At 47.9% G+C, this 13,927-nt stretch overlaps 1 protein-coding gene across 1 annotated transcript; it reads right to left on the bottom strand.

Annotated features, from left to right (window-relative positions):
- Nucleotides 1-1,399: 1,399 nt before the first annotated feature.
- LOC135053129 (proteinase-activated receptor 1-like) lies at nt 1,400-13,205 on the bottom strand. Its single transcript, XM_063957464.1, has 2 exons — nt 13,130-13,205; nt 1,400-2,472 (listed from the first exon to the last, which is right to left on the bottom strand). Exons 1-2 carry the CDS (start codon nt 13,203-13,205, stop codon nt 1,400-1,402), a joined length of 1,149 nt encoding a protein of 382 aa, XP_063813534.1.
- Nucleotides 13,206-13,927: the final 722 nt, after the last annotated feature.

Raw genomic sequence — 13,927 nt, 5'->3', positions numbered from 1 at the left:
TAGATCTGCAGAAATAACTAGATTTCAAGCCAAAAAGTTACACAAGGACGCTGATGGTGCTGTCTATGTGGTGCAGAAAACAGAGCCAAGCAAACCTCCATTCTCAAGAATGAAGCAGTCTAAGCCACAGTCTAATAAGGAAATATTTAGTAGATGTGGAAATGCTCACAATCCTAAAATGTGCCCGGCTTATGGTAAAACCTGCATGAAATGTGGTAGACTTAATCACTTTGCCAAATGCTGTAAAATGAAAAGTGAAACAACCAATGTGCATGCTGTTAAACAAACAGAGGAATTCTCTGTGGATTGCATTGAACTTTGCAGTGCAGATAAGAAAGCATGGATTGTCCCTTTAACTGTGAAAGAGATTGTCATTCCCTTTAAGCTTGATACTGGCGCGCAGGTGAATTTAATATAGTTTCAAGACTATAAGACTTACAGAGTAAAACCTAAAATTCATCCAGCCAAAGTGAAAGTTACAGGGTACATTGGGAAGGAGGATTAGAGCAAATCTCCCGATACATGATGAACTGCTTAATACACATAACTCAGCGTTGGTCAGACTGAGTAAGGAACGTCAACAGGCGAAACAGAAACTGTTCCATGACAGGTGAGCAAAACGTTTATCTGATCTAAAATCGGGTGACCAAGTCTGTCTCAGAGATCACGAGAAAGGTATTTGGGTGCAGAAAGGTATTGTGCAAACACAAGTAGCACCAAGATCTTATACTATACGTACAGAGTGGGGAACGGAAGTAAGAAGAAATCGGGTGGATTTAAGATCTCAACCTAACCATAATGAAGACAACATGACAGATGAAGGGTATTCTTCAGACATGTATGATGATCCTGATAATGGTGAACAAACCACGATTCTAGAAAGGTCCAACATGGTCGATGAAACACAGACTGTGTATGAAAGACCCAAAAGGGAAATAGGCAGACCTGAGAGACTCATTGAAACGTGTTGGATGGTGTTCTTAATATGACGTTGTTAATTGTTGCATTGAAGCGTACAGGGCTTATCTTTAAAGAAAAGAGGATGTGATGTTAGTGTATTAGAATGCTGAATATTTGTAGACACTCCAGTACTAATATGTGTAAGCCTGAATCTTCAGTGCTGGTCCCTGGGACCAGGGGGATGCTGGGAAGTGGGTGGTCCAGTGTGTGTGTGCCTGGAGTTGGTGAGGGAATAAACAGCACAGCAGTGAACTCACATGTCTCTGTGTCCTGATGACTGGATTTACAAACATATGAACAAAACAGCAACTACTGTTTTTTCAAGCATTTATTATAATGTAAGGGCAGGATACAAGGAAAGGTACCAACAGTCTCCTGTAAGGGCAGTGGTAATGTTACGTACATGCGAAAGCAAGAAGCCGCCATTATAATTGTTCAGTTATGCTAGCAGAGCCCGTGCAGCGGGTTGTTTGGTGTGAACATTCCTCTGACGTTCTTTTGATGGTAATTCCCCACCTCTGTTACAAGTCAGCAAGCTGTACACATATCTCTGCCACTGGGAGGACGCATAGTAATAGATAAGAGGATCAAGACAACAACTGATGCTGCTAATACAGACGGACAGGATGTAGGCATAGTACAGAGACGGATTAGGTTTCTTAGGAAAATGAAGATAATGAACTAAAAAGATGACATTAGTTGGTCCAAAGCAAAGTATAAACACACAGAGCACAATCACCGTCAGAAACAAAGCGCGAGATCGCTTAAAAGAGTTTTCGAGTTTGGGGGAGCTCAGGTTATGGATGATTCCAATGTAACAGAAAACTGTAATGACCAAAGGCAAGAAGAAGAAAGTGGAGATAATAGTGAGGAAATAGTAAATGTAAAAGCTCTGCAGATCTTCAATGTCCAGCACATCGTAACAAGCTGTGGTACCCAATGCAGCAATGTACTGCGTCTGCTCTCTTATGAGAAGTGGTACAGTGCCGCCTATGGATAACACCCATATACAGACACAGACCAGCCAAGCTCGGCCCGTGGTGCGCCAGGAGAGAGACTGCATTGGATACACCAAGGCCAGGAACCTGTCCACACTGATGCTAGTCATGAGTAGGATGGAGCAGTACATGTTGCAGTAGAATGCTGTGATGTAGAAGCGACACATTCCTTCTCCAATCATCCAGTTATTCCCGGAGAATCGATAAGCGATGCTGAAAGGCAGCAGAGTCACAAAGAGCACATCAGCGGCCGCAAGGTTCAGCATGTAGACCACCGCTGGCTTCCTGACCTTCATCTTGAACAGGAACATGATGATGGCCAGAACATTGAGAGGCAGAGACACAATGAGCACCACGGTGGACACTGATGGTACAAATACAGTCAGCAACTGGCCAGTAAGAATGATTTTGGTTTCTTCTCTAATACTGTGCTCTGGTTTTTGTGAATTGGAATCTTGACTTGATGATAAGTTTAAGGCACTGCCATCTTCAGCACTATTGGAGATTCCATTACCTTAACATGAAATAAGAGTAAATTAAAATATTAGTATATATGTCCATATGAAATATCTGCAGAGTAGATACTAATTATGTAGAATATGCATGAAGATAGGTCCAATTGCTTAATTACTATAAAAAAATAAAATTTTCTCCTCCATCATCTCCATACATCACAACCTAGCCACATGCTCTCCTCCATCCTCCTCCTCATTCTCTCACACTCCATCCCACCCTCTTCTCCATCACCCTTCTCTTTCCATAATACCCCACATCCTCTCCACCACCATCATCATCATCACCTCACACCCAGGCTTCATCCTCTCCACATAATCATCAATACCTCACACCCAAGCTACATCCTTTCCACCATTATCCTCTTTCCCTCACACCCTAGTCACATTCTCTACTCCTTCATCCTCCTTCCATCACAACCCAGCCACATCCTCTCCACCGTTACCCTTATTACCTCACACCCAAGTCACATCCTCTCCACCATCATCCTCATTACTTCACACCCAAGTCACAACCTCTCTACCATCATCCTCATTACCTCACACCCAGGCTACATCCTCCCCACCATCATCTTCATTATTTTACACTTGAGTCACATCCTCTCCACCATTATCCTCTTTCCCTCACACCCCAGCCACATCCTTTCCACAATTATCCTTATTACCTCACACCCAAGTCACATCCTCTCCACCATCATCCTCATTACTTCACACCCAAACCACATCCTCTCCAACATCATCTTCATTACCTCACACCTGAGCCACATCCTCTCCACCATCATCCTCATTACCTCACACCTGAGCCACATCCTCTCCACCATCATCCTCAGTACTTCACACCCAAGTCACAACCTCTCCACCATCATCCTCATTACCTCACACCTGAGCCACATCCTCTCCACCATCATCCTCATTACTTTACACCGCAGCCACATCCTCTCTATCATCATCATCATCCTCATTACCTCACACCCGAGCCACATCCTCTCCACCATCATCCTCATTACCCCACACCCAAGCCACATCCTCTCCAACATCATCCTCATTACTTCATACCTGAGCCACATCCTCTCCCCCATCATCCTCATTACTTTACACCGGAGCCACATCCTCTCCACCATCATCCTCATTACTTCACACCCAAGTCACAACCTCTCTACCATCATCCTCATTACCTCACACCCAGGCTACATCCTCTCCACCATCATCTTCATTACTTTACATCTGAGTCACATCCTCTCCACCATTATCCTCTTTCCCTCACACTCAAGCCACATCCTCTCCAGCATCATCCTCATTACTTCACAGTTGAGCCACATCCTCTCCTCCATCATCCTCATTACCTCACACCTGAGCCACATCCTCTCCACCATCATCCTCATTACCTCACAACCGAGCCGCATCCTCTCCGCCATTATCCTCATTACCTCACACCCAAGCCACATCCTCTCCAGCATCATCCTCATTACTTCACACCCCAGCCACATCCTCTCCACCATCATCCTCATTACCTCACACCCGAGCCACATCCTCTCCAGCATCATCATCATTACCTCACACCTCAGCCACATCCTCTCAAGCTTTATACTCACTACTTCACTCCCAGGCAACATCCTCTCCAACATCATCCTCATTACCTCACACCCGAGCCACATCCTCTCCACCATTATCTTCATTACCTCACACCCAAGCCTCATCCTCTCCACCATCATCATCATTACATTACACCCAAGCCACATCCTCTCCACCATCATCATCATTACATTACACCCAAGCCACATCCTCTCTACCATCATCATTACTTCACACCCAAGCCACATCTTCTCCACCATCACCCTCATTACCTCAAACCCAAGCCACATCCTCTCCACCATCATCCTCATTACTTCACACCCGAGCCACATCCTCTCCACCATCATCCTCATTACCTCAGACCCAGGCTATATCCTCTCCAGCATCATCATCATTGCTTCACACCACAGCCACATCCTCTCAAGCATCAACTTCACTACTTCACACCCAAGCCACATCCTCTCCACCATCATCCTCATACCTCACACCCAAGCCACATTCTCTCCACCATCATCATCATTACATCACACCCAGGATACATCCTCTCCAGCATCATCATCCTTACATTACACGCAGGCTACATACTCTCTACCATCATCCTCATTACCATACACCCGAGCCACATCCTCTCCACCATCATCCTCATTACCTCACACCCGAGCCACATCCTCTCTACCATCATCCTCATTACCTCACACCCGAGCCACATCCTCTCCACCCTCATCCTCATTACCTCACACCCAAGCCTCATCCTCTCCACCATCATCCTCATTACCTCACACCCGAGCCACATCCTCTCTACCATCATCCTCATTACCTCACACCCGAGCCACATCCTCTCCACCATCATCCTCATTACCCCACACCCAAGCCACATCCTCTCCAACATCATCCTCATTACTTTACACCGGAGCCAAATCCTCTCTACCATCATCCTCATTACCCCATACCCAAGCCACATCCTCTCCAACATCATCCTCATTACCTCACACCCGAGCCACATCCTCTCCACCATCATCCTCATTACCTCAGACCCAGGCTTTATCCTCTCCAGCATCATCATCATTACTTCACACCCAAGCCACATCCTCTCCACCATCATCCTCACTACCTCACAGACAAACCACATCCTCTCCACCATCATCCTCACTACCTCACTCCCAAGCCACATTCTCTCCACCATCATCATTATTACATCACACCCAGGATACATCCTCTCTACCATCATCATCATTACTTCACACCCAAGCCACATCCTCTCTACCATCATCCTCATTACTTCACACCCAAGCCACATCTTCTCTACCATCATCCTCATTACCTCACACCCAAGCCACATCCTCTCTACCATCATCCTCATTACTTCACACCCAAGCCACATCCTCTCTACCATCATCCTCATTACCTCACACCCAAGCCACATCCTCTCCACCATCATCCTCAGTACTTCACACCCAAGTCACAACCTCTCCACCATCATCCTCATTACCTCACACCTGAGCCACATCCTCTCCACCATCATCCTCATTACTTTACACCGCAGCCACATCCTCTCTATCATCATCATCATCCTCATTACCTCACACCCGAGCCACATCCTCTCCACCATCATCTTCATTACCTCACACCCAAGCCTCATCCTCTCCACCATCATCATCATTACATTACACCCAAGCCACATCCTCTCCACCATCATCATCATTACATTACACCCAAGCCACATCCTCTCTACCATCATCATTACTTCACACCCAAGCCACATCTTCTCCACCATCACCCTCATTACCTCAAACCCAAGCCACATCCTCTCCACCATCATCCTCATTACTTCACACCCGAGCCACATCCTCTCCACCATCATCCTCATTACCTCAGACCCAGGCTATATCCTCTCCAGCATCATCATCATTGCTTCACACCACAGCCACATCCTCTCAAGCATCAACTTCACTACTTCACACCCAAGCCACATCCTCTCCACCATCATCCTCATACCTCACACCCAAGCCACATTCTCTCCACCATCATCATCATTACATCACACCCAGGATACATCCTCTCCAGCATCATCATCCTTACATTACACGCAGGCTACATACTCTCTACCATCATCCTCATTACCATACACCCGAGCCACATCCTCTCCACCATCATCCTCATTACCTCACACCCGAGCCACATCCTCTCTACCATCATCCTCATTACCTCACACCCGAGCCACATCCTCTCCACCCTCATCCTCATTACCTCACACCCAAGCCTCATCCTCTCCACCATCATCCTCATTACCTCACACCCGAGCCACATCCTCTCTACCATCATCCTCATTACCTCACACCCGAGCCACATCCTCTCCACCATCATCCTCATTACCCCACACCCAAGCCACATCCTCTCCAACATCATCCTCATTACTTTACACCGGAGCCAAATCCTCTCTACCATCATCCTCATTACCCCATACCCAAGCCACATCCTCTCCAACATCATCCTCATTACCTCACACCCGAGCCACATCCTCTCCACCATCATCCTCATTACCTCAGACCCAGGCTTTATCCTCTCCAGCATCATCATCATTACTTCACACCCAAGCCACATCCTCTCCACCATCATCCTCACTACCTCACAGACAAACCACATCCTCTCCACCATCATCCTCACTACCTCACTCCCAAGCCACATTCTCTCCACCATCATCATTATTACATCACACCCAGGATACATCCTCTCTACCATCATCATCATTACTTCACACCCAAGCCACATCCTCTCTACCATCATCCTCATTACTTCACACCCAAGCCACATCTTCTCTACCATCATCCTCATTACCTCACACCCAAGCCACATCCTCTCTACCATCATCCTCATTACTTCACACCCAAGCCACATCCTCTCTACCATCATCCTCATTACCTCACACCCAAGCCACATCCTCTCCACCATCATCCTCAGTACTTCACACCCAAGTCACAACCTCTCCACCATCATCCTCATTACCTCACACCTGAGCCACATCCTCTCCACCATCATCCTCATTACTTTACACCGCAGCCACATCCTCTCTATCATCATCATCATCCTCATTACCTCACACCCGAGCCACATCCTCTCCACCATCATCTTCATTACCTCACACCCAAGCCTCATCCTCTCCACCATCATCATCATTACATTACACCCAAGCCACATCCTCTCCACCATCATCATCATTACATTACACCCAAGCCACATCCTCTCTACCATCATCATTACTTCACACCCAAGCCACATCTTCTCCACCATCACCCTCATTACCTCAAACCCAAGCCACATCCTCTCCACCATCATCCTCATTACTTCACACCCGAGCCACATCCTCTCCACCATCATCCTCATTACCTCAGACCCAGGCTATATCCTCTCCAGCATCATCATCATTGCTTCACACCACAGCCACATCCTCTCAAGCATCAACTTCACTACTTCACACCCAAGCCACATCCTCTCCACCATCATCCTCATACCTCACACCCAAGCCACATTCTCTCCACCATCATCATCATTACATCACACCCAGGATACATCCTCTCCAGCATCATCATCCTTACATTACACGCAGGCTACATACTCTCTACCATCATCCTCATTACCATACACCCGAGCCACATCCTCTCCACCATCATCCTCATTACCTCACACCCGAGCCACATCCTCTCTACCATCATCCTCATTACCTCACACCCGAGCCACATCCTCTCCACCCTCATCCTCATTACCTCACACCCAAGCCTCATCCTCTCCACCATCATCCTCATTACCTCACACCCGAGCCACATCCTCTCTACCATCATCCTCATTACCTCACACCCGAGCCACATCCTCTCCACCATCATCCTCATTACCCCACACCCAAGCCACATCCTCTCCAACATCATCCTCATTACTTTACACCGGAGCCAAATCCTCTCTACCATCATCCTCATTACCCCATACCCAAGCCACATCCTCTCCAACATCATCCTCATTACCTCACACCCGAGCCACATCCTCTCCACCATCATCCTCATTACCTCAGACCCAGGCTTTATCCTCTCCAGCATCATCATCATTACTTCACACCCAAGCCACTTCCTCTCCACCATCATCCTCACTACCTCACAGACAAACCACATCCTCTCCACCATCATCCTCACTACCTCACTCCCAAGCCACATTCTCTCCACCATCATCATTATTACATCACACCCAGGATACATCCTCTCTACCATCATCATCATTACTTCACACCCAAGCCACATCCTCTCTACCATCATCCTCATTACTTCACACCCAAGCCACATCCTCTCTACCATCATCCTCATTACCTCACACCCAAGCCACATCCTCTCTACCATCATCCTCATTACTTCACACCCAAGCCACATCCTCTCTACCATCATCCTCATTACCTCACACCCAAGCCACATCCTCTCCACCATCATCCTCAGTACTTCACACCCAAGTCACAACCTCTCCACCATCATCCTCATTACCTCACACCTGAGCCACATCCTCTCCACCATCATCCTCATTACTTTACACCGCAGCCACATCCTCTCTATCATCATCATCATCCTCATTACCCCACACCCAAGCCACATCCTCTCCAACATCATCCTCATTACTTCATACCTGAGCCACATCCTCTCCCCCATCATCCTCATTACTTTACACCGGAGCCACATCCTCTCCACCATCATCCTCATTACTTCACACCCAAGTCACAACCTCTCTACCATCATCCTCATTACCTCACACCCAGGCTACATCCTCTCCACCATCATCTTCATTACTTTACATCTGAGTCACATCCTCTCCACCATTATCCTCTTTCCCTCACACTCAAGCCACATCCTCTCCAGCATCATCCTCATTACTTCACAGTTGAGCCACATCCTCTCCTCCATCATCCTCATTACCTCACACCTGAGCCACATCCTCTCCACCATCATCCTCATTACCTCACAACCGAGCCGCATCCTCTCCGCCATTATCCTCATTACCTCACACCCAAGCCACATCCTCTCCAGCATCATCCTCATTACTTCACACCCCAGCCACATCCTCTCCACCATCATCCTCATTACCTCACACCCGAGCCACATCCTCTCCAGCATCATCATCATTACCTCACACCCCAGCCACATCCTCTCAAGCTTTATACTCACTACTTCACTCCCAGGCAACATCCTCTCCAACATCATCCTCATTACCTCACACCCGAGCCACATCCTCTCCACCATTATCTTCATTACCTCACACCCAAGCCTCATCCTCTCCACCATCATCATCATTACATTACACCCAAGCCACATCCTCTCCACCATCATCATCATTACATTACACCCAAGCCACATCCTCTCTACCATCATCATTACTTCACACCCAAGCCACATCTTCTCCACCATCACCCTCATTACCTCAAACCCAAGCCACATCCTCTCCACCATCATCCTCATTACTTCACACCCGAGCCACATCCTCTCCACCATCATCCTCATTACCTCAGACCCAGGCTATATCCTCTCCAGCATCATCATCATTGCTTCACACCACAGCCACATCCTCTCAAGCATCAACTTCACTACTTCACACCCAAGCCACATCCTCTCCACCATCATCCTCATACCTCACACCCAAGCCACATTCTCTCCACCATCATCATCATTACATCACACCCAGGATACATCCTCTCCAGCATCATCATCCTTACATTACACGCAGGCTACATACTCTCTACCATCATCCTCATTACCATACACCCGAGCCACATCCTCTCCACCATCATCCTCATTACCTCACACCCGAGCCACATCCTCTCTACCATCATCCTCATTACCTCACACCCGAGCCACATCCTCTCCACCCTCATCCTCATTACCTCACACCCAAGCCTCATCCTCTCCACCATCATCCTCATTACCTCACACCCGAGCCACATCCTCTCTACCATCATCCTCATTACCTCACACCCGAGCCACATCCTCTCCACCATCATCCTCATTACCCCACACCCAAGCCACATCCTCTCCAACATCATCCTCATTACTTTACACCGGAGCCAAATCCTCTCTACCATCATCCTCATTACCCCATACCCAAGCCACATCCTCTCCAACATCATCCTCATTACCTCACACCCGAGCCACATCCTCTCCACCATCATCCTCATTACCTCAGACCCAGGCTTTATCCTCTCCAGCATCATCATCATTACTTCACACCCAAGCCACTTCCTCTCCACCATCATCCTCACTACCTCACAGACAAACCACATCCTCTCCACCATCATCCTCACTACCTCACTCCCAAGCCACATTCTCTCCACCATCATCATTATTACATCACACCCAGGATACATCCTCTCTACCATCATCATCATTACTTCACACCCAAGCCACATCCTCTCTACCATCATCCTCATTACTTCACACCCAAGCCACATCCTCTCTACCATCATCCTCATTACCTCACACCCAAGCCATATCCTCTCCACCACCATCATAATTACATCACACCCAGGATACATCCTCTCCAGCATCATCCTCATTACTTCACACCCGAGCCACATCCTCTCCACCATCATCCTCATTACCTCAGACCCAGGCTATATCCTCTCCAGCATCATCATCATTGCTTCACACCACAGCCACATCCTCTCAAGCATCAACTTCACTGCTTCACACCCAAGCCACATCCTCTCCACCATCATCCTCATACCTCACACCCAAGCCACATTCTCTCCACCATCATCCTCATTACCCCACACCCAACCACATCCTCTCCAACATCATCTTCATTACTTCACACCTGAGCCACATCCTCTCCACCATCATCCTCATTACCACACACCCAGGCTACATCCTCTCTACCATCATCCTCATTACTTCACACCCAAGCCACATCCTCTCCACCATCATCCTCATTACCTCACACCCGAGCCACATCCTCTCCACCATCATCCTCATTACCCCACACCCAAGCCACATCCTCTCCAACATCATCCTCATTACTTTACACCGGAGCCAAATCCTCTCTACCATCATCCTCATTACCCCATACCCAAGCCACATCCTCTCCAACATCATCCTCATTACCTCACACCCGAGCCACATCCTCTCCACCATCATCCTCATTACCTCAGACCCAGGCTTTATCCTCTCCAGCATCATCATCATTACTTCACACCCAAGCCACATCCTCTCCACCATCATCCTCACTACCTCACAGACAAACCACATCCTCTCCACCATCATCCTCACTACCTCACTCCCAAGCCACATTCTCTCCACCATCATCATTATTACATCACACCCAGGATACATCCTCTCTACCATCATCATCATTACCTCACAACCGAGCCACATCCTCTCCTCCATCATCATCATTGCCTCACACCCCAGCCACATCCTCTCCACCATCATCCTCATTACCTCACACCCGAGCCACATCCTCTCCACCATCATCCTCATTACTTCACATCGGAGCCACATCCTCTCTACCATCATCCTCATTACCTCACACCCGAGCCACATCCTCTCCACCATCATCTTCATTACCTCACACCAGAGCCACATCCTCTCCACCGTCATCCTTATTACCTCACACCCAAGCCACATCCTCTCCACCATCATCCTCATTACTTCACACCCGAGCCACATCCTCTCTACCATCATCCTAATTATCTCACACCCAGGCTACATCCTCTCTACCATTATCCTCATTACTTCACACACAAGCCACATTCTCTCTACCATCATCCTCATTACCTCACAACTGAGCCACATCTTCTCCACCATCATCATCATCATCGTCATCATCATCATCATAATTACCTAATACCCCAGCCACATCCTCTCCACCATCATCCTCATTATCTCACTCCCAAACCACATCTTCTCCATCATCATCATCATCATCATCATCATCATCATTACCTAATACCCCAGCCACATCCTCTCCTACATAATAATTTTCTTTCCCTCACACCCTGACAAGATCCTCCATCCCTAACACCCTGAACACATCCACTGTTTCATCACCCACCTATTTTTCTCACACTCTAGCCCTGTTCCTTTTTCTCAATCACCTTTCTCCTTCCCTCACACCCCAACCATATTTTATCTTACATTATCCTACTTCCTGTACACCCTGGCCAAATACTCTCCTCAGTTATCCTCCTTCCCTCACACCTCAGCCACATTCTCTACTCACCCCCTTCTATCTTACTCTGGCCCCTTCATCTCCTCCAACACCCTCTCACACCCCAGCCCCATCCCCTTCATCCTCATTCCCTCACACAGTGGCCCAATCTTCCCCTCCATAAACCCCCGTCCCACACACCCCAGCCTCATCTCCTCCTTCATCCTCCTTCTTCCCTGTCCCTGAGGCCACATCCCTCCTCCATCTTTCTTCTTTCCTCACAACCAGACTCCATCCTCTACTACATCATTCTCCTTCCCGATCAAGCACAAAATGTGACAATGTGGTAAAACCAGCTGAATGAACATTCAAAGAATAAGTTTATCCACATATGTAAGTAAACAAGAGGAAACACACCTGGAAAGAAACCTATTTTCGTCAGTGTCATTTGTGTTCAGTTTATATGTGCTCTCTATTATTCTATGTCCTGCTAATTATTACATGATTAGCAGTGGCCACCGTACATTTCAGTAAAGTGATGCTTCACTGTGACTATGTACACATACATGCATACACAGACCTACAGTATGCTGCATGTACATCTACTGTACATCACCCTGATCCTTCGATCACAACACAACCACTCCTCTCCAAAATAATTCTCCTTGCCTCATATCCCAGACCCATCCTCTTCTCCAACACCCTCCTTTCCTCACACCCTAGCACCTCTCCTTTATCTAATTTCATCCCTCACACCCTATCCACATCTTTTCCTTCATCCTCATTCCCTCACACCCCTGACACATTATCTCCTCCGTCACCCTCCTCCTTCCTTCACACTCTGGCCTTCTACTATCCTCCATCCTCCTTATCTCCTCACACCCTGGCCCTATCCTCTTCTCCATTATTCTACCCCATCACACTCAGACCACATTCTCTTCTCCATCAGTCTTCTCCTTCCTTCATACCATTGCCCCATCTTCTCCTCCATCATCATTCTTCCCTCACACCCCACTCACCTTCCCCCTCTCACCACAAGGTCAATTGGGGCTGACCCTTGCAGTTAGACCAATTAAGTTTCTCTTATGTCCTAGAGGATGCTGGGGTCCATTTAGTTCCATGGGGTATAGACGGGTCCCTTGGGAGACACTGGCGGTTTAAGAGTTTAATAGTGTGGACTGGCTCCTCCCTCTAGGCCCCTCCTACCAGACTCAGTTTAGAAAATGTGCCCAGAAGAGCCGGTCACAGCTAGGGGAGATCCTAGAAGTTTTTCTAGTTTTATTGTTTTTCTAAAAGTTGTTAGGTACAGGAAGGCTGCTGGCAACAGCCTCTCTGCTTCATGGGACTTGGGGGGGGGAGTAGGAACCAACTCTTGAAGTTAATGGTTCTCTACCTCCGCTGACAGGACACTGAGCTCCTGAGGGTGCTGATCACAAGCCCACGAGGCGACCGCTCACTCCCGCAGCATGGTCGCCACCCCCTAACAGAGCCAGAAGAAAGAAGAGTGGTGAGTAACCGGGCCGCCGGCGGGAATGGCGGCACAAGGATGGGAGTGCAGTTCTGACAGGCTGTGCTCCATGAAGGCTCAGTGGCACACTGTGTTGGCGTTGTGAGGGGCGTCCTGGGCCAGCGCGGATACCCTACACTGGTCACTCAGCTTACGGGCTAATCCCCATGTTAGCAACAAAATCCTCAGGCCAGTATAAATATTTAGTGCGG

This window comes from Pseudophryne corroboree, chromosome 1 (assembly GCF_028390025.1).
Source record: "Pseudophryne corroboree isolate aPseCor3 chromosome 1, aPseCor3.hap2, whole genome shotgun sequence".
Taxonomy (NCBI): domain Eukaryota; kingdom Metazoa; phylum Chordata; class Amphibia; order Anura; family Myobatrachidae; genus Pseudophryne; species Pseudophryne corroboree.
This window is presented reverse-complemented; position numbering and strand designations above follow the sequence as displayed.

Bases quoted from the DNA above. Each gene is read 5' to 3' on its own strand.
- LOC135053129 (XM_063957464.1), bottom strand. From the start codon at position 13,205: ATGATGATGGAGGAGAAGATGGGGCAATGGTATGAAGGAAGGAGAAGA. The intron at 2,473-13,129 runs GTGATGGGGTAG...TTTCATGTTAAG, and splicing joins GAAGAGAATGTGGTCTGAGT to GTAATGGAATCTCCAATAGT.